Genomic DNA, 23127 nt, shown 5'->3' with positions numbered 1-23127 from the left:
AGTACCCAGGCCCAATCACATGCTCCTTTTAATTAGTTGTTTTCTCTGGGCTGTACCATTTCACATCTTACAGTAATCCTCTCTCCCCTGCCTGTCCTGTATGTTCATGCCCCAACAGGTCCTGCTCTTAGAGTGACTCAGTAAGTAGTGAGTGTGATGAGGCAATGCAGTATTATTGTGCCTAAGTGGTCACTAGGCAACAACTCTGTGCTATGTCTTTCCAAAATAGAGATTTTTTAGATGTTGTAGTCTCTAGTGAATGCTCACGGCATAACAACAACCAAACCGCTTTTCGCTGGCCAACAAGGGTCTGGTACACAACTTCAGTTTTTCTCACAGGTGAAATTACTTTCTTGCTTGCTCTTTCGCAACAGTGCAGTAATCAATATCAGTAGTACTATAAAAAATAAATAAAGTAAAGTAGAACAAAAACACACGAGAAATAGAAATAGAAACAAAATAATGTAAGCTACTGTATATACACGGTCAGTTCCAGAGTCAGTGCCAATACCATATTTACAATGTGCAGGGATACTGGAGTTGGAGGGTTAGATATGTATATGGTTAAGGTGACTAGGTATCAGGCTATATGATAAACAGAATAGCATCATATATGATGATTTTGTGTGTGTGTGTGTGTGTGTGTGTGTGTGTGTGTGTGCGTGCGTGCGTGCGTGCGTGCGTGCGTGCGTGCGTGCGTGCGTGCGTGTGTGTGTGTATGTGTATAGTCAGTGCAAAAATAAATTAGAAGGGTCAATGCAAATAGTCTGTGTAACCATTTTGTTAGCTATTTAGCAGTCTTCTGGCTTGCTTCAATACCATTTGCTGTGCGGAAGCAGAGAGAACAGTCTATGGCTTGGGTGGTTCGAGTCTAGAACAATTTTCAATGCCTTCCTTTTATTTTATTTTACATTTTAACATTTTTTATTTAACCTTTATTTTACTGGGCAAGTCAGTTAAGAACAAATTCTTATTTACAATAGCGGCCTACTCACCTTTCACACTGCCTGATATAGAGGTCCTGTATGGCAGGGAGCTCAGCCCCTGTGATGTACTGGGCTGTCTGCACCCTCCTCTGTAGCGCCATGCAATCAAGGGTGGTGCAGTTGTCATACCAAGCAGTGATGCAGCCAGTCAAGATGCTCTCAATGGTGAAACTGTAGAACATTTTCAGGATTTGAGGGCCCATGCCAAATATTTTCAACCTCCTCAGGGGAAAGACATGCTATCGCACCTTCTTCACGGTGTAGATGGCGGCGTGTTCCACACTGCCAGGTCACTGACCCCCTCCCTGTAGGCTGTCTCATTGTCGCCGGTGATCAGGCCTCGCTGTCGTGTTGTCAGCAAACTTGACGGTGTTGGAGTCATGTGTGGCCACACAGTCGTGTTGAACAAGTGAGTACAGGAAGGGACTGAGCACACACCCCTGTGGGGCCCCCATGTTGACAGCCAGCGTGGCGGAGGTGATGAGTAAAGTAAAGATTGATGCCAGGAGACATGAGTGGAAGAGAAAAATGAAAGTAGGCCTTTCTACTCCGAGAGAGAGAAGTATAGGTTAGAGATGTTCTTCAATTCACCAGACATACACACACAGCGTAATTATACATTATGCATTACAGACCCTTGTCATGGCACCAGTGAACAAGACTAGAGCTAAGTTCAAGGCAGAGGAAAATTATTTCATCCCATTTAGACATTATTTCATCCTGTTTAGGCTTCACTGTAAAACATCAATTACACCCTAGATGTTTCTCATCTGTTGCCACGCACCAGTCTAATGACAAGACGAACATGGGCATAATTTGTCTCTGTCACTATTACACTCAACAAAAATGTAAACGTAACATGGAACATTTTCAAAGATTTTACTGAGTTACAGTTCATATAAGGAAATAAGTAAATGTAAATAAATTAGGCCCTAATCTATGGATTTCACATGACTGGGCAGGGGTGCAGCAATGGGTGGGCCTGAGAGGGCATAGGCCCACCCACTGGCGAGTCAGGCTCAGCCAATGAGAAATAAGTTTTCCCACAAAAGTGCTTTATTGCAGACAGAAATTTCCCCCCCCCCCCCCCCCCCCAGACGATCCCGCAGGTGAAGAAGCCAGATGTGGAGGTCCTGTCGCTGTGTGGCTTACACATGGTCTGCGGTTGTGAGACATCTGTGGCATTGTTGTGTGACAAAACTGCACATTTTAGAGTGGCCTTTTATTGTCCCCAGCACAAGGTGCCCCTGTGTAATGATCATGCTGTTTAATCAACTTCTTGATATGCCACACCAGTCAGGTGGATGGATTATTTTGGCAAAGGAGCAATGCTCACTAACAGGGATGTAAACAAATTTGTGCGCAAAATTTGAGAGAAATAAGCTTTTTGCGCATGTGGAAAATGTCTGGGATCTTTTATTTCAGCTCATGAAACATGGGATCAACACTTTACATGTTGCATTTATATTTTTGTTCAGTATAAATTATTTTCAGTGAAGTGCAATAAAATGTTGAATTAAGTTTGAACACAGTGATCGTTAATGTTTGTTTGGCTGCATCTCGTTAATTGGCTTCCTGTTTTAGACGACTTGACGCATCATTTAGACTAGAGTTTGGCATCATCAGTTCCCTCTATTTAGTCTTTATCTGTCTCCCTCCATCCACCTGGTTGGGTTTTAAGCAGCTAAGCTGCTACTTCTGAGAGAGATGAAACATGTGTTCTATTCTGTGATGGGAACCAATTATCTTAATGCATGGGTCTTCTCTATCCCTGTGTCCCAAATGTCACCCTATTGCCTACATAGTGCACTTGTTTTGACCAGAGCCCTGTGGGTAATACGTTGCCATTTGGAATGCAGGCCTGGAGTCTGGGCTGAGGGACAGGGCTGTGGGACTAATGAAATGGGCATGTATCTGGAATGTTAGACGGTTTGAGAGCCATCACAAACCCAGTACCGTCAACCATGTACACACACACACACAGTACATAGTACACAACCTCCCTGCCCGCCTGCCTGTCGGCCTGTTCACTCAGGCTCAAAGAACAGCCAACCTGCTCTCCTCTCTCACATAGATCATTTTATGCTGTTAGTGCTAATGGCGACTGCCACAAAGCACATTTATGAATGGATTCAAGAAGCTACACATTTGGCGTTAGTTCCTACTTCACAGTAGGGTAATAAAAAAAAAATGTCTTTCTTTTTAAAAGAAATGCCTTCTTGAACATGAACTTTCATGTACCTTAATAACAAACTTGTATGTGATCTGTAAATATGAATACAAATGTTAAATGACGAGCCATGTTGGTTAAGCCACAAAAAAAGCCAGCAACCTTCCCACTAGCCATGATTGGAGAAAGTAATTATATTTCTATACTGTTTACCAAAGCAGCTGGAGAACAAGCCAATCAGATTCCAACAACACTGACCAGGAGAACTAAAGGTCTTTTCACACTACTAGGTACACATTTAAGAGACCACGAACAGGTGTGATAATCAGCAGGATAGTGTTGATTCTCTATTGGACCATGTACTGGTAATTTTGTACTGGTTTGATGTGTGATGGCTGTATTGCAAGTTTTACAGAGAACAATGGGATTAATAGGAAGATAATGAAGTGAATATACTGTAAAAACTGCAAGGTTTTAACTTTGTGATGTTTGTGTCCTGATATCCAACGTTGTCCTTATCGCAATGTTGATTAAGCGTTGTGGTTCATGTTGTCTTAACGTTGCGTTGACGTTTGTGTCCCCTCTAGGTGCCGTTCCCAGCTCTGCAGGGGGAAGGGGTGGAGTATCTAGGCCGAGCCGATGACACCATCATCGCCATCTCCAACTACAGGCTCCACATCAAGTTTAAGGACTCCATTATAAATGTAAGACATAATGAACACATGCGTATTTTACGATAGGCTGGTATTGATCCACGGACCGGTTTGGGTTTTTACTTTACCTTCTATATCGGTATTTAAATATTTGGTTTGTTAAATGTGATACGTTGTGTGTAACGTCCATTTTTATAGTTTACTTCGCTACTTCTGTCATCGCTCTCTGCTCTCTCTTAACATGCCGCTTTCCACACAGACATAGCCCCGCCCCCTGTCACTCAAGGTGGGCATTTGTTGTTCCTCGACCACGAGACACTTGCCTTCAGTCTGTATGGTCAATGCAACACATGGATCAATGTTGATGACAATGATGCTGTTTTCACTTTGCTTCCTAATATAAATCCAGTAGTGCTTTATAATTACACTATTAGTTTGTATTTTCTTAGCTAGTTGGACCTAAATCGTGTTAGCTGCTAATGCTAATCCCTAGTTAGCTGGCTAGCTAGCTAGCTAATGTACTGAGTCAGAGCAAACATACAGTACCACTCAAAAGTTTGTACACAGCTACTCATTCAATGGTTTTTCTTTATTTTTACTATTTTCTATGTTGTAGAATAATAGTGAAGACATCACAACTATGAAATAACACATATGGAATCATGTAGTACCCAAAAAAGTGTTATTTTATATTTGAGATTCTTCAAAGTAGGCACCCTTTGCCTTGATGAAAGCATTGCACACTCTTGCATTCTCTAAACCAGCTTCACCTAGAATGCTTTCCCAACAGTCTTGAAGGCGTTCCCACATATGCTGAGTACTTGTTGGCTGCTTTTCCTTCACTCTGCAGTCCGACTTATCCCAAACCATCTCAATTGGATTGAGGTCAGGTGATTGTGGAGATCAGGTCATCTGATGCATGACTCCATCACTCTCCTTGGTCAAATAGCCCTTACACAGCCTGGAGGTGTGTTGGGTCATTGTCCTGTTGAAAAACAAATGATAGTCCCACTAAGGGCAAACCAGATGGGATGGCGTATTGCTGCAGAATGCTGTGGTAGCCATGCTGGTTAAGTGTGTTTTGAATAATAAATAAATTACTGACAGTGTCACCAGCAAAGCACCATCACATCTCCTCATCCGTGCTTCACGGCGGGAACTACACATGGGGAGATCATCCGTTTGCCTACTCTGCGTCTCACAAAGACACCGGGGTTGAAACCAAAAATCTCAAATTTGGACTCATCAGACAATAGGACAGATTTCCACTGGTCTAATGTCCGTTGCTCGTGTTTCTTGGCCCAAGCAAGTCTCTTCTTCTTATTGGTGTCCTTTAGTAGTGGTTTCTGTGCAGCAATTTCACCATGAAGGCCTGATTCACGCAGTCTCCTCTGAACAGTTGATGTTGAGATGTGTCTGTTACTTGAACTCTGTGAAGCATTTATTTGGGTTGCAATTTTTGAGGCTGGTAACTAATGAACTTATCCTCTGCAGCAGAGGTAACTCTGGGTCTTCCTTTCCTGTGGCGGTCCTCATGAGAGCCAGTTTCATCATAGCGCTTGACGGATTTTGCGACTGCACTTGAAGAAATGTTCAAAGTTCTTGAAATGTTCCGCATTGACTGACCTTCATGTCTTAAAGTAATGATGGACTGTCATTTATCTTTGCTTATTTGAGCTATTCTTGCCATAGAATGGACTTGGTCTTTTACCAAATAGGGCTATCTTTTGTTTACCACCCCTACCTAGTCACAAAAGAAATTACACAAATTAACTTTTAACAATCAACACCTGTTAATTGAAATGCATTTCAGCATACCACCCTGCATACCACTGCTGGCTTGCTTCTGAAGCTAAGCAGGGTTGGTCCTGGTCAGTCCCTGGATGGGAGACCAGGTGCTGCTGGAAGTGGTGTTGGAGGGCCAGTAGGAGGCACTCTTTCCTCTGGTCTAAACAAAGATCCCAATGCCCCAGGGCAGTGATTGGGGACACTGCTCTGTGTAGGGTGCTGTCTTTCGGATGGGACGTTAAACGGGTGTCCTGACTCTCTGAGGTCATTAAANGTCCTGACTCTCTGAGGTCATTAAAGATCCCATGGCACTTATTGTAAGAGTAGGGGTGTTAACCCCGGTGTCCTGGCTAAATTCCCAATCTGGCCCTCAACCATCACGGTCACCTAATAATCCCCAGTTTACAATTGGCTCATTCATCCCCCTCCTCTCCCCTGTAACTATTCCCCAGGTCGTTGCTGCAAATGAGAACGTGTTCTCAGTCAACTTACCTGGTAAAATAACAGTAAAATAAATAAATAAATAAATAAAAAGGTGACTACCTCATGAAGCTGGTTGAAAGAATGCCAGGAGAGTGCAAAGCTGTCATCAAGGCAAAGGGTGGCTTCTTTAATGAATCTCAAATATAAAATAGATTTTCATTTGTTTGACACTTTTTTGGCTACTACATGATTCCACATGTGCTATTTCATAGTTTTGATGTCTTCACTATTATTCTACAATGTAGAAAATAGTAAAACATAAATACAAACTGTGTCCAAACTTTTGACTGGTACTGTAATTACCTATACAGCCTGATAATACCAGTGATGATGTAGACCTAAATCATCATGTTTTTTGTGCAACAGTATCTTCTAAATCAAAGAGGAATAAACAAAGCATGAATATGTTAGTTACATGAAGTAGCTAAGAGAAAACATTCAATGTAGCCAAAAGTTATAGGGTCCCCAAGTAAACACTTATCAACACTTTGGTTTCTACCCTGTCACAATAATTCCTTCCTGGTGTTTTCATTTGTTGTCATCTTAATAAACATTGTATTCAAAGTGCCCACTATTATATTCTAACTATGGAATTAGAATAATCATTCTATTTCCATGATTCCAACAGTTCACCCAAGTGTTTTGCTCTAAATCCCAAGTCAAATCATAATTGCAACATTTGGTTAAAAATAAGGTCTAGATTATTTGCCTATATTGTGCAGCCCTACGTGGCAGTGTGGAAATAGTCTAAAATGAGTGCAGGAAATGCAGAAATTGAAGAAAATGCGGAAATCACTTAGAATGTATGTGTTGCCACCCTAAGGTCACGCACTACACATAAAGCAAATTTAGAACTTTTATTATTCTGTGATATTACATTTTTGCCATATCGCCCAGCCCTAACACATGCAATACACATGATACAGAGATCCTGGAAAAAAACAACACTAGCATGTTCAAGTAGCTAGGTAGCCTAGTGGTTAGAGTGTTAGACTAGTAACTGAAAGGTTGTAAGATCGAATCCCCGAGCTGACAAGGTAAAAATCTGTTGTTCTGCCCCTGAATGAGGCAGTTAACCCACTGTTCCTAGGCCGTCATTGAAAATAAGAATTTAAATAAGAAAATAAGAATGTTCTTAACTGTCTTGCCTAGTTAAATATAGGTTAAATAAAAAAATAGCTCCTCTGACATAGCCTGGTTAAACCAGATTGAACGCTGCAGTGTAATGTACATAAATCATTTTGGTTGCCAGGCTAATTGCTACACTGTCTATAGATCTGTAGATATGTGCACAGAACTGAGAGGTAGTAATGTGAGGAACAGAACCCTGCCTGAAAGGAGAGGCTCTGCTGGTTAGGTTCATTACAGGCCATATAATACATTTTAGACAGAATGTCCTGCTACTTACAAGCCAAGGCTGGTAGCACTTCAAATTGTGTGATTGAGATGCAGAGCCATTCCCAGGACCTGATGCCTGGTCCCCTCCTCACACCCACTGAGTTGGCAGTGTGTCGGGCACCACAGGAGTGGTGCAGTGAGCGGTGTCTATGATCTCACCACCAGCCAGGACTGTTTTACGTGACCTCTGGAGTTTCAGGGAGCCGGCCCAGCGCTTACTTAAAGTTGCACGTGCACACCACAGACACACACACACACACACACACACACACACACACACATTCACACACACACAACACAACACACACACACACACCACACACACACACACACACCACACAACACACACACACACACACCACACACACCACACACACACACACACACACACACACACACACACACTCATCTTGGCATCAGAGTGAGATTCCACCTCCTCCCCTACTCCTCTTTAGTCTCGAAACTCGACCCTAGGCAACAGTGACTAGGGTTTGGTTTCAATGATAGAATCTTTTGGCATAGAGGATCGATGTCAATGCCTATGTCGATAAGGGAGAAAAATGTATTTATTTATTCTGCTTGAATAAAAAAAATCACATGGCAGACATGTGAGAATGTCGCGATTCAAAACCTTTTTAATTCAAGCAGATAAAGTAATGAAGTAGGCAGTGACGTAGTTCCTCTATGCCAAATGAGTCCGTCATTGAAACTAGACCCTAGTCACTGACCACGTTTACATGCGCACAGTATTCCTGATAGTAGCTCATATCCTACATAAGGTCTTATTCTGGATAAGCTGTTTACATTCACCTTTGATATCCTGCTTACGAGTATCTATGTAACCATGAATATACAGCAAATCCTCATTTAAGTTCATATGGGTTAAATGGAATAGTAACTGAAATAAGGACACTGACTGTAGGCCTATAACCTTCTACATGTAGAGTAAAATAATATAAACTCCAGGTGATTTATGCATTTCTTGCAGTAAAATTATACAACAAATGTTTATTTTGTCTCGGGAACAGAAGTGGAGAAATATGATTTCTTTCTTTCAGCATCTCTTGAGAAAATGTGAATGTGTGTGTAATGTGTTATCTCTGGCACTGTTAAACAAGTAGACAGTATTTCAACCACATGAAATATGCACCCAATATGAACTGAAGTCTTATCAGAAACGTGTTTCATCGTTTTCTCAGCGTTTCGTTTCCTTAAAACCTGTCAAACTGATGACATTTGGACATTTTGCACAGGACCAATCTCTCCACTGTTTTTAGTTATTCCGTTTTCTCCCTGATTCCTATACGAAACAGACAACTTTACCGGTGTTAACTAGATTACTAGTGCATTCATTCTATCGATGTAAGAAATTATTCTGGTGAGCATACTTTATAGTCTTCTGGGGCAGTTATGACAGAAGAGAAACAACATGTATCTAACTATAGTTGACAAACAAATGGCCTACCAAATGTCGGAAAAAGCATGTCTAAATTATTGGTGAAATTAGCCAGTAGGCTATATGGACCAGTACGGAGTATCAGCAAAATACATTATTATGTAATTATGGTGGATCAAATTGCACAGATTCTTCATTTTTTTAAAGTGATTTGTTTGACAATCAGATGAAAACATCATCACACAACACCTATGATATGCGAAACTGAGCCTGCGCAGAACGCGAAAAACAAAAGTCAACGGGATAAGATGTTTACATGCCACAGTATCCCGTCAAAGATCAGCATATCATAGACATCTTATCCGAGTTTCTCATAACCGGGATACAAGCTTTTTCGTGTTGTTGTAAACGGGATATGATGTTTATATGAGTCAACTCAAAAACAGAATGCGGCAGTATCCCGAATATTGGTGTGCATGTAAACAAGGTCAATGTGTTGCCTAGGGTCGAGTTTTAGAGACTAACTCCTCTCCTCCTTCTCCCCCATCCCAGAACTCCAGTCATCTAACAGAGTACCTTTTTTTTTTTAAACATACAGACATCTGCACTGTCAGTTTGTGCTGCCTGGGTATTAAAATGTTACATTTTGATATACTTTCCCCTTCCATTTTCTTCTCTCATACTTTCCTTTTCAAGCTTGGTTGTGGTCAGCAAAAGTCACTCTTTCTGCCTTGCTAATTTGTGTTCTCTGCTTGATTTTATTATCTTCCATCTTTAGCTCTTTCTTTTTATTTTTTGCCTATCATTAACTTCGTTCTGTTGTTTTTCTTCAGTTTAATAGTTTTTCCATTTCCTCTGTCCCCTGTCTTGTTGTCACCCCCCTCCTTCATGCTCTCTGCTCCCTCCCTGGTCCTGGTGTATGTCTGTCACTTTGTTGTAGACCTATCAAGGTGTGGACAATCATATTTCTGTGAGTACCTTGTGTCAACAGCAACCCTCAGCTTCCCCACTCCTCCCTCCCACAGTCTAGACTAGACCACTCTATCATTCAACCTCTGGTTCAGACTGACTACTCCTGGATTATTGTGCACTCCGGAAGGACAAAATGTAATTTAATTTGAAATTGGAAGCAATCTAAAAACTGTTTTATTAATTTTCTGATTCAGAATCTTCTCAACATTGAATATACACTGCTAAAAAAAATAAAGGGAACACTTAAACAACACAATGTAACTCCAAGTCAATCACACTTCTGTGAAATCAAACTGTCCACTTAGGAAGCAACACTGATTGACAATAAATTTCACATACTGTTGTGCAAATGGAATAGAAAAGGTGAAAATTATAGGCAATTAGCAAGACACCACCAATAAAGGAGTGGTTCTGCAGGTGGTGACCACAGACCACTTCTCAGTTCCTATGCTTCCTGGCTGATGTTTTGGTCACTTTTGAATGCTGGCGGTGCTCTCACTCTAGTGGTAGCATGAGACGGAGTCTACAACCCACACAAGTGGCTCAGGTAGTGCAGCTCATCCAGGATGGCACATCAATGCGAGCTGTGGCAAGAAGGTTTGCTGTGTCTGTCAGTGTAGTGTCCAAAGCATGGAGGCTCTACCAGGAGACAGGCCAGTACATCAGGAGACGTGGAGGAGGCCGTAGGAGGGCAACAACCTAGCAGCAGGACCGCTACCTCCGCCTTTGTGCAAGGAGGAGCAGGTGGAGCACTGCCAGAGCCCTGCAAAATTACCTCCAGCAGGCCACAAATGTGTATGTGTCTGCTCAAACGGTCAGAAACAGACTCCATGAGGGTTTTAAGAGGGCCCGACGTCCACAGGTGGGGGTTGTGCTTACAGCCCAACACCGTGCAGGACGTTTGGCATTTGCCAGAGAACACCAAGATTGGCAAATTCGCCACTGGCGCCCTGTGCTCTTCACAGATGAAAGCAGGTTCACACGCACATGTGACAGAGTCTGGAGACGCCGTGGAGAACGTTCTGCTGCCTGCAACATCCTCCAGCATGACCGGTTTGGCGGTGGGTCAGTCATGGTGTGGGGTGGCATTTCTTTGGGGGGCCGCACAGCCCTCCATGTGCTCGCCAGAGGTAGCCTGACTGCCATTAGGTACCGAGATGAGATCCTCAGACCCCTTGTGAGACCATATGCTGGTGCGGTTGGCCCTGGGTTCCTCCTAATGCAAGACAATGCTAGACCTCATGTGGCTGGAGTGTGTCAGCAGTTCCTGCAAGAGGAAGGCATTGATGCTWTGGACTGGCCCGCCCGTTCCCCAGACCTGAATCCAATTGAGCACATCTGGGACATCATGTCTCGCTCCATCCACCAACGCCACGTTGCACCACAGACTGTCCAGGAGTTGGCGGATGCTTTAGTCCAGGTCTGGGAGGRGATCCCTCAGGAGACCATCCGCCACCTCATCAGGAGCATGCCCAGGCRTTGTAGRGAGGTCATACAGGCACGTGGAGGCCACACACACTACTGAGCCTCATTTTGACTTGTTTTAAGGACATTACATCAAAGTTGGATCAGCCTGTAGTGTGGTTTTCCACTTTAATTTWGAGTGTGACTCCAAATCCAGACCTCCATGGGTTGATAAATTTGATTTCCATTGATCATTTTTGTGTAATTTTGTTGTCAGCACATTCAACTATGTAAAGAAAAAAGTATTTAATAAGAATATTTCATTCATTCAGATCTAGGATGTGTTATTTTAGTGTTCCCTTTATTTTTTTGAGCAGTGTAATTGAATGCACTTAGCAAGGCAAGAGCCAAGCAGTTTTGTTTTGCAGAGATTTCATTTATAGCGCATCTTAAGATTTTGTAGCACCACTTTGTGCCGAAGTCTGTCTGAAGTGTGGCAGCATGAATTGGTTGTTCATTACCGAGTTAGATGACCCAGGCCCCCGCCGGTCAGCGTAGATGCTGATTGGCCTGCCCCAATCAAAGGTCAAGCCTCATTGGGTAATTTTAAAACTGTTGCGTTCGGAGTGACATCATTAACACCCCTGAGCTGTGGACCAATAATAGAGCTAGAGCTGTGGTACGGAACACTACAGGCTCAGCATGATAGAATGACTGAGTGAAGATTCTAGAATAGATTGCACTGCTGCAGACTCCAGAGCTTGGCCTGTGGTGATGACTCATTGGTTTAAAATGGTTATTATGGTTGCATAATGGTTGTTGTTTGTATGAATGAGATTTACTGTGTTAGAATTTACTGTGGCAACTATGAAAAGTGTAAATACATATAAACGTTATAGTTCATGGAAGGCATTGACAATGTAATAACATGCAGCGTGATGATTTTATAAGGAAATGCAAATGATGCTGTCGTGAATTAGATATTGGTCTGGCAATAGAGGCATTGTTATGGTGTCTGTTTTAGGCCTATACCTAATAGAGGCTTGCGTGAATTTACATAACCCATGGGAAAGGTAAGTCCACCACAAATATCCTCTTCCAATCCCCTCTGCTGTGTGAAAAATAATATTGTTACCTCACCGTGCCTTGCTGTCTACCTTACAGTAGGTACCTTAACTAGCCATGACGAGCCTAGATTACTAGGTACTTCATTAAATGTGTTGTGTTCAGTGAGGTATCCTGTGTAAAGTGGTGCCCCCGTTATTAGAGGTGTTGTGTCTATCCTGGTGTCTTGTGTAATGTGGTGTCCTCTCTCTGTCTCCCCGTACAGGTGCCTCTGAGGCTCATAGAGAGTGTGGAGAGCAGAGACATGTTCCAACTGCACATCATCTGCAAGGACGCCAAAGTCGTCAGGTAAAGAGAAAATTCCTACTTTATATCTACGGTACCTACACTGGCTTGTGACAAACAACTATTATTAGGACTTATTGATAAATGGATATCTTGTGCTCCATGAATCATTGTTTTTTTACATGATCAAAAATAGGAATTGTTTTCATAAGTCTTTTTTTCAATTAAATTTGATTGACATTAAGCACAACATGATATTTCTTGACACAATGTATAGGTTTAATTCGTAGTGGTCTTTTTTGATAGGCCTATGCCACAATATTTCTGCTAATGGGAAAACTAGATCCTTTGTTATTGCAAAAGTTGAAAAAGAGATGTCATGAAGTTGGCTTAAGAACATTTTTGACTCAAAACCACTTAAGATCCTTTTTTTTTGCCCGCCCCTCTGGAAACCTCTTTTTCAAAGCTAAGAATCCGGATCCGGTTCTGTGCATGTGTTATTTTACACACACATAGCTGCTGCTCACAATCCCCCTCCCTTCACGTTTCACTCTTTACTCACCCTCTTCTGAAAAGACTGAAATTTCAAGGAATCAAAGCCAATCTATGCACTGCAGCCCACTTCTCTCCTATACAACTGTAGTGTTGCTGGCTCACTTTGACAGCCTGTCTGGCATCTTCTTCACAGAGATGCAGACATCAGAAGTGTTCCCACCTCTTTGATTGTGATGGCTTTATATCCTGCCTGAGGAGCAGATGTGATGTGGTACGGCCCAGGGAAACACTCAGAGCACTCATGAGAATATAGAATCATAGAAAAATCTCCATGTTGGAGAGCACTCATTATTACCCGTTTGTGAACTACTGTAAGAGAGAATATAGGCCTACATACAGTAACTGTATACCACCCTCACATTCTGTCCAATTAAGATGACTTTCAAAACAAACTTGTCGGACAATATGTGATAATGTAGGCATAACCCATGGCTATGTATTATCTTTTAGTCCTTGAACATGTTTTGCCTAAGAATAATAATAGATAATGTACACAAACCATAATAATATGGTGAAAGCATGATAATGGTGTTGAAGTTGGTGGCCATCCTCTGATTTTCCATCCTATGTGTTTGTGTTTTGTTATCTACTCAGATGCCATTTCTCGACATTCAAGCAGTGCCAGGAGTGGCTGAAGCGTCTGAACCGGGCCATAGCCCACCCTGGCAGGCTGGAGGATCTGTTTGCCTTGGCCTACCATGCCTGGTGTCTGGGGGGCAGCGCAGACGATGAGGACCAGCACCTACACCTCTGTAGACCAGGTTAGTGTCAGACATGTACACACACACACATGCACACACACACGCAGATTAAAACCCTGAGGCCTCATTATTGTTGCTTTACCTCTCTTTCCTCTTTCTCTCTGTGTAGGTGATCATGTCCGTCAGAGGCTGGAGATGGAGGTGAGGAGGATGGGCTTCGACATGCAAAACGCCTGGAGAGTGTCCGACATCAACCTCAACTACAAGTATGATACACACAAAAACACGTACACACGGCCCCCAGTCTCAACACAGAGCGGGAAGATTGATGATCAAACAACTGCCTCATCGCAGTGCACGCTAACCAAGGTCGCCAGGTGCACGGTGTTTCCTCCGACACATTGGTGCGGCTGGCTTCCGGGTTGGATGCGCGCTGTGTTAAAAGAAGCAGTGCGGCTTGGTTGGGTTGTGTTTCGGAGGACGCATGGCTTTCGACCTTCGTCTCTCCCGAGCCCGTACGGGAGTTGTAGAGATGAGACAAGATAGTAACTACTAACAATTGGATACCACGAAGTTGGGGAGAAAAAGGGAGTAAAATTCCAACAACAAAAAAATTATATTATAATAAAAAATATTTAAAAAACTGTCTCATCAAGCCAACACTCACACCTTAGCTAGCTAGCCCACTCTCTCCTAAGCAGGTACGTCTAACATCTGTGCTGTTAAATAGTCCCAGACTCGTTTGCGGAGCAGACTGGGTGGGAGAGTGATCAGATTTTCAAATAGCGTTTTCTCGCCAGTCAGTGTTTAAACTCTCTCTGCTTGCTGCTCAGCTCTTGATAATCTGTGTGACAGGTCTATGGGGAGGGAGAGGGGGATACGAGGGGAGGGAGGGAGAGGGAATACAGGGGGAGGGAGGGAGGAGGGAGGGAGCGAGGGAGGAGGGAGAGGGAGGGAGGGAGTGGGGAGAGACGAGGCGAGAGAGAGAAGACAGGGATTAGGGGCGGGGTAGAGTAAGAGTCGATGTCATCCCTGTACAGACTGAGCTCTCTCTCTCTCTCTCTCTGAAGGACAGCTGCGCAATGGGGCCCGGGGGAGGGGGGGCTTCCATCTGTCTGTTCCTCTCCTGTCTGACACTCACAGTCACAGTGCACACATCACACACACATTTCGTGTGTATGTCTGTCTTGCACTGAAGCATACATGCAAATCATACAAACATTCTGTAGACCCATCTCTAACACACTTACCACAGCATACATATTTACAATAATTTTCACAATTGCACTCACACCTTGAAAATACATTAAAAGTGTCTGAGGCCTGTGTGTGTCCTCTGCTGGGTAGGTAAATAAGTAATTAACTGCAGTATGCTCTGAGAGCCACAGTGTCATGCTCTCGCTGTCTCTCTCACTCTGTTCTCTCTTCTTGTTGTCTTCTCTGAGTGTCCTGCTGAGGGGGACAGACACACTGGAGGAACGGGTAATTTAAGCACCGGAACCTGCTGGGGATACATGACTCAGCACACACAACCACACACACTGAAACACATACACACTCATATATACCTGGAGCAGACAGTAGAAGAGCGACTGCAGGCTAGGATAGAGATTGGAGGGGGAGAGAGCGAGAGGAGAGAGAGAGAGAGAGAGAGAGAGAGAGAGAGAGAGAGAGAGAGAGAAGAGAGAGAGAGAGAGAGAGAGAGAGAGAGAGAGAGAGAGAGAGAAGAGAGAGAAGAAGAGAGAGAAGAGAGAAGAGAGAGAGAATGAGGTGCGCAACAGTGATGGGCAAACTAGAGGAGATGGTGTAAGTGCTGGAGGGTCAGATAGATGATAGAAAGATTTAATAGGGGATCAAGAGACAGCGGCGCCACTGAAATATCTCTGTTACAGCAGGGCTTGGAGTTGTCGATCTCACTTTGGATATTTTATCTGAGAAATAAAAGCCCTCTCTCACTAATACCACCTAAATAGTAGCCAACAGTCTTGATGCACTACGTTGATAATTACCGCTCTTTGCTGTGCATTTTAGTCAGTGTAAATTAAGTACATCCTCCCTTTCCTATACGTATAAATCTCACAGTCTGCAAATGTAATGGAGGTGATTTGATTAACTATACTTGCTTGATGAGTAACTTGCTGAGAGCTGAAGACTTGTTAGATGCCTAGAATTTAAATCAATGGGTTTGACAACTTTCCGAATGCACTGTATAATAAACGTCTAATCTGTATAACCCTAACCTGTCCCTCATCTTCCTCCCTGCCAGGTTGTGCTCCAGCTACCCCCAGAAGCTGCTGGTGCCAGTGTGGATCACAAGACAAGGAGCTGGAGAGTGTCGGCTCCTTCAGGTCCTCCAAGAGGATCCTGTGGTGGTCTACAGGTACACACAGGAACAACACACCATAACGTACACACACACATCATACACACGCACAATCATACCACACACCCAATAATGTACACACATACACACATGATACACCAAACTACACACATCATCACCACACACACACACCATAACATACACACACACATCACACACACATCATAACACCCACACATCATACACACACAACTCACCATAATGTACACACACACATCATACCCATACACACACACCATACATAACACACAACCCACACTCATACACATACCAAATACACCACAACACACACACATCATATACCATACCACAACCCAATAAACTACACATTCAACCAACACACACACTAATGTACACACACACATCATACACACATCATCCAAGACGTACACACACACATTACCACACATCATACATAACAATACACACACCAGTCACACACCACACACACACACACACACCATAATGACACATAACACACATAACACACACCATAACTAACACACACAACACCATCACCATAACACACACCATAATACACACACACACACCACATCATACCATACACACACACCAATAACGTAGACACCACACATCATACCATACACACACATCCGCCATATCTACACAAACACGTTGTACATTTTATTCATTAGCAGAAGCTCTTATCCAGAGCGACGTACAGTTAATGCGTTCATCTTAAAGGATCGTTTTTGTTCTATTGATGTGTAACAGAACTATTCCGCCTTCAAGAAGACAGAAATACAGCTGGTATGAGTTTTGCATCATATGTTTAGGTAACTAGGTGAGGCAACCACATATCACAGACATAGTAAGTAAAAAATCTCAAATGAGCAGCTATCAGCAAAGTCAGTGCTAGTAAGAAAAGACAAGCGAGTGTTCTTTTCCAAAAACACAAGGGCTCCTGAGTGGCGCAGGGTCTATAAGGCTGTATTCAGGCTAAGGCTGAATCCAGGCTGTCTAAGGCTGAATCCAGGCTGTATCACAATCGGCCGTGATTAGGAGTCCCATAGGGCGGCGCATAATTGGCCCAGGGTCGTCTGGGTTTGGCCGGTGTAGGCCGTCATTGTAAATAAGAATTTGTTATTAACTGACTTGCTTGGTTAAATAAATAAAATCGTTTATTTTGTATTGTTTCTGGGGAGGGCTACTTTGTAAAGCGTTTTTCAGGCGTCTTTGTAAGACTGGTAGGCACTCAGCTGCCTGATGTTTAGGGGAAGCTTGTTCATTTACATTACATTACATTTAAGTCATTTAGCAGACGCTCTTATCCAGAGCGACTATACAAATTGGTGCATTCACCTTATGATATCCAGTGGAACAACCACTTTACAATAGTGCATCTAACTCTTTTAAGGGGGGGGGTTAGAAGGATTACTTTATCCTATCCTAGGTATTCCTTAAAGAGGTGGGGTTTCAGGTGTCTCCGGAAGGTGGTGATTGACTCCGCTGACCTGCGTCGTGAGGGAGTTTGTTCCACCATTGGGTGCCAGAAGCAGCGAACAGTTTTGACTGGGCTGAGCGGGAACTGTACTTCCTCAGAGGTAGGGAGGCGAGCAGCCAGAGGTGGATGAACGCAGTGCCCTTGTTTGGGTTAGGGCCTGATCAGAGCCTGAAGGTACGGAGGTGCCGTTCCCCTCACAGCTCCGTAGGCAAGCACCATGGTCTGTAGCGGATGCGAGCTTCACTGGAAGCCAGTGAGAGAGGCGGAGGAGCGGGGTGACGTGAGAGAACTTGGGAAGGTTGAAACCAGACGGGCTGCGGCGTTCTGGATGAGTTGTAGGGGTTTAATGGCACAGGCAGGGAGCCCAGCCAACAGCGAATTGCAGTAACCAGACGGAAGATGACAAGTGCCTGGATTAGGACCTGCGCCGCTTCCTGTGTGAGGCAGGGTCGTACTCTGCGAATGTTGTAGAGCATGAACCTACAGGAACGGGTCACCGCCTTGATGTTAGTTGAGAACGACAGGGTGTTGTCCAGGATAACGCCAAGGTTCTTAGCACTCTGGGAGGAGGACACAATTGGAGTTGTCAACCGTGATGGCGAGATCATGGAACGGCAGTCCTGTACCCCGGGAGGAAGAGCAGCTCCGTCTTGCCGAGGTTCAGCTTGAGGTGGTGATCCGTCATCCACACTGATATGTCTGCCAGACTTGTTCCACAGTTTGGGTGCCAGGACAGAGATGAGCTTAGACTGGGATGAGCGGGAGCCAGCCCCTCATAGTGGTGGGAGGGCCAAGAGATGAGCGGTGGCAAAACGGAGTGCTCAGGTTGGGGTGTAGGGTTTGAACATAGACTAAAGGTATGGAGGGGCAGTTTCCCTTGCTGCTACGTAGGCAAGCAGCAGGGTCTTGAAATGGATGCGAGCTTCGAGTGTGAGCTAGAGGAGAGTGCGAAACAGCAGGGTGGCATGGGAGAACTTGGGATGGTTGAGAACCAGGCGGGCTGCGGTATTGTTGCAGGGCTTTGATGGCTGAAGCGGGTAAGCTTGCAGTAGTCCAGACGGGAGAGGTCAAGTGCCTGGACATGTACCATGTCCGGTGTGAGGAAGGGGTCGTACTCTACTGATGTTGTAGAGCATGAACCGGCAGGAGCGAATCATTGCTCATAGAACGACAGGGTGTTGTCCAGGATTATGCCCAGGTTCTTTGCACGCTGTAGGGTTGGGACACCGTAGAGTTGTCAACCATGATAGAAAGCTTTTGGAGCTGGAAGTCCTTCCTTGGGAGGAAGGGCTGCTCCGTCTTGTCCGTCTTGTAGAGTTTGAGGTGAGGGGCCAACATCCAAGCTGAGATGTCTGCCAGGCACGCAGAGATACGTGTTGCCACCTGGATGTCAAAAGGGGGTAAGGCAGGAAGGAGGAAGAAAAAACTGAAGAAAACACACTGACACATTTCAAATATCCTCACCATACCACACCTAAGTAGCAACACATTCCAAAAAATGATAATTTGACTGTTGACCTGCTCTGTTTTTTTATTGTATGTCTACTTATGGTTGGTCCCCGCTCTCTCTCCTGCCGTCCCACCAGGCACCAGAGGAACGGGGCAGTGATCGCCCGYTGCAGCCAGCCAGAGATCAGCTGGTGGGGCTGGAGAAACACAGAGGATGAATACTTGGTCACCTCCATTGCTAAGGCCTGTCTGATGGACCCAGGGGCCAGGGTCACCTGTGGGGCCGCAGCCTGCAGCCGGCCCCGAGGGGAGGGCCCAGACAGCTCCGACAGCGACTTTGGTAAGGCTGACAGAGCTTTATTATTTGACCTTTACTATACCTGATAAGTTGCCTGATAAGTTGCCTATCCTACGTTCTCTTTTTTTTATATATATATAATTTCTTTTACCCCCTTTTTCGCCCCAATTTCGTGGTATCCAATTGTTAGTAGTTACTATCTTGTCTCATCGCTACAACTCCCGTACGGGCTCGGGAGAGACGAAGGTCGAAAGCCATGCCGCACTGCTTCTTAACACAGCGCGCATCCAACCCGGAAGCCAGCCGCACCAATGTGTCGGAGGAAACACTGTGCACCTGGCGACCTTGGTTAGCGCGCACTGCGCCCGGCCCGCCACAGGAGTTGCTGGTGCGCGATGAGACAAGGATATCCCTACCGGCCAAACCCTCCCTAACCCGGACGACGCTAGGCCAATTGTGCGTCACCCCACGGACCTCCCGGTCGCGGCCGGCTGCGACAGAGCCTGGGCGCGAACCCAGAGTCTCTGGTGGCACAGCTAGCGCTGCGATGCAGTGCCCTGGACCACTGCGCCACCCGGGAGGCCCCTATCCTACATTCTCATATGAAAAAATCTCACAGCGCTTGCTTTAGCAGCTCTTTCCAGTCTTTTGAAACCAGTAGGAATGATAACTTGTTTATGGACAACTGTAGCCGTTTCAGCTCATTCAGTTTGCACTGTCCCAAAAACAACCCCAATTAGATTGATGAGAACTAGCTATGAAGACATAAGTGCCTGGGAATATGCCATTCTCAATTAATACATTCACTATTGGCGGTGCAATTATGTCTGGTCAATACACACACACACAACACACACACAACACACACACACACACACACACACACACACACACACACACACACACACACACACACAACACACACACACACACACCACACCCCACACTGCAACACTCTCACACACACACACACGAATCATAACACACTACATCACACCGGCTTTCACACCTCGACACAACCAACAAGCAGATACAGCAAGCCCTATCGCATAGCACATAACATTGTGGCTGGACAGAGGATAAATTGTCGTCAGTCAAGACCGGATGTGTATGGGCAAAATTGCTGTGGCTCTCTTGTTTGTTACCTTGTTTTCATGTTGGAGGCCAAGAATGTGGGGCCCATTTTGGGAGTGACTGTTCCCTCTCTCTTCCATTCACTTTGTGTGTAAATGACTGTGACATGCAGATGGGAGAACAACGGTGGGCTGCACACTGTCTACACTCTCCAAGTTTCTGTCTCGACTCTTCTAGTTAGACAGCCCCTAAGCTTTGAGCTCGTTGAGTTTCTAAACAACACCACTGTTCTAACTGAACACACAATATTGGCTTCTCTTCACAAAAAATGGACAGCGGGACAGGAGTTGGAGCCTGTGAAAGGACTACCCCTTTTCAGAGAGTGAACTAAAGGCTAAACGCACCCCGAATCTATTCCCATGACTTTTCTGTTTTGAGGGGGGTAACATAGAGTAATAGAATTGACTTCCTGAATGCCAGGACATTGATTCAGTTGAGTGGGAGAGGGATAGCCTGGTCCCAGATCAGTTTGTCCTCAATTGCCAACTATAGGAGTGAGTTGACCATATGAGTTGGCTATACTGCACAAACAGATCTGTGAACCAGACTAGACAGACATGCAGTACAGAGAATGTTGACTTAGTCTAAATGGCAGGCCATGTATTGACTTGGGCGGGTGAGAGATTGAGGCTAGTAGCTCTGGTCCACTGTGAGTAATGACTCCATCTGAGGTGTCTGCTGGCATGATGAGGCCCTGCCTAGCAATCACAGTTCCCTAGCAATGTTGCTGTCCCCCTTCGTTGTGGTAGCTGTTACTGAGCGATGCTGCAGTGGCCATCATCAGGAGGAGATATTGATCGTCTCAAGGGGACGAGCTGAGAGCTGAGCCAGCACTATTGTTCATCATGGCCCTGTTCCTAACACTCCTCTCTCTGTTTATCCCCAGTCCATCCCCTGTCGCTCTTGCTCTCTCTCTCTCACGCTCTCTCACCCTATTCCATCCCAAAATCTTTCATGCTCTCTACCTGTCCACCTCTTCCCTTTCTCTTTCCCTCCATCTCTTAATCTCTACCTGTTCCCTGTCAACATCTCTCGTTCCCTCTCTCCTATGCTCCATCTCTCGTTATCTGCCTGTCCCCTAAACACACCACCCCATCTCTCTCTCCCTCCTGACTCTCCATCTGTCATTCTCTTTACCTCCCTCTACCTCACATCTCTCATTCTCTCTACCTGTCCCCTATCTGGACCATTCCATCTATATTTTTCTCTTCATCCCTCATTCTGCCTCTACCTTCCCCCACACCACTAAAACTGAAATCTAAATCCTCTCTCTCTCTCTCTGCCTCAGACTCCTCTCTGACAGGATGTTCAGGCCCTGATGCCAACGCTGCGCCACAGAAGCTTCTCATTCTCGACGCCCGCTCCTATACCGCTGCAGTGGCCAACCGCGCCAAGGGAGGTGGCTGCGAGTGTGAAGGTCAGTACACCAGGCCTGGAATTTTAAGAGGTGCCCTATTCTGCTAGGGCACCAAGACCATTAACCAAAATATCCAATTAAATTAATTGGAAAAACAAAAAATAAGTTTAATTAAACGTAGATAAATAATTTGCCTACATGTCAAAGTATAGGTGATAGACTATGCGTATTGGCTACAGCCTCTTATGTCCACAAAGATACTGACATGAGGGAGGCGCCAGAAAATGTAGTCAAATTTTGAGACTTAATTACTTACAGTGCCTTCGGAAAGTATTCAGACCCCTTGACTTTTTACACATTCTGTAAGGTTACAACTAGAGCTCGACCGAGCAGATACTGAATATTGGACGACCAAAAAAAGCAGATACCGATTAATCGGCCGATTTTTACAGTGGGGAGAACAAGTATTTGATACACTGCCGATTTTGCAGGTTTTCCTACTTACAAAGCATGTAGAGGTCTGTAATTTTTATCATAGGTACACTTCAACTGTGAGAGACGGAATCTAAAACAAAAATCCAGAAAATCACATTGTGTGATTTTTAAATAATWMATTTGCATTTTATTGCATGACATAAGTATTTGATACATCAGAAAAGCAGAACTTAATATTTGGTACAGAAACCTTTGTTTGCAATTACAGAGCTCATACGTTTCCTGTAGTTCTTGACCATGTTTGCACACACTGCAGCAGGGATTTTGGCCCACTCCTCCATACAGACCTTCCCCAGATCCTTCAGGTTTAGGGGCTGTCGCTGGGCAATACGGACTTTCAGCTCCCTCCAAATATTTTCTATTGGGTTCAGGTCTGGAGACTGGCTAGACCACTCCAGGACCTTGAGATGCTTCTTACGGAGCCACTCCTTAGTTGCCCTGGCTGTGTGTTTCGTTTCGTTGTCATGCTGGAAGACCCAGCCACGACCCATCTTCAATGCTCTTACTGAGGGAAGGAGGTTGTTGGCCAAGATCTTGCGATACATGGCCCCATCCATCCTCCCCTCAATACGGTGCATTCGTCCTGACCCCTTTGCAGAAAAGCATCCCCAAAGAATGATGTTTCCACCTCCATGCTTCACGGTTGGGATGGGTTCTTGGGGTTGTACTCATCATCCTTCTTCCTCCAAA

General features: G+C 44.7%; 1 protein-coding gene across 1 annotated transcript in view; it reads left to right on the top strand.

Moving 5' to 3' along the window:
* LOC111981628 (phosphatidylinositol-3,5-bisphosphate 3-phosphatase MTMR4-like) overlaps positions 1–23127 on the top strand; it is a 93798-nt gene that overhangs the window by 48791 nt on the left and 21880 nt on the right. Inside the window, 9 exon segments of the mRNA XM_024012998.3 lie at positions 3744–3860; positions 12581–12663; positions 13750–13916; positions 14026–14122; positions 16123–16171; positions 16173–16215; positions 16218–16236; positions 19291–19493; positions 21874–22002. Of these exon segments, the coding sequence (XP_023868766.1) occupies positions 3744–3860; positions 12581–12663; positions 13750–13916; positions 14026–14122; positions 16123–16171; positions 16173–16215; positions 16218–16236; positions 19291–19493; positions 21874–22002 (907 nt within the window).

The sequence above is a fragment of the Salvelinus sp. IW2-2015 genome, linkage group LG20 (assembly GCF_002910315.2).
Source record: "Salvelinus sp. IW2-2015 linkage group LG20, ASM291031v2, whole genome shotgun sequence".
In the NCBI taxonomy this organism is placed as follows: Eukaryota; Metazoa; Chordata; class Actinopteri; order Salmoniformes; family Salmonidae; genus Salvelinus; species Salvelinus sp. IW2-2015.
The sequence above is the reverse complement of the archived record's forward strand: the minus strand, read 5'-3'. Positions and strand labels throughout refer to the sequence as shown.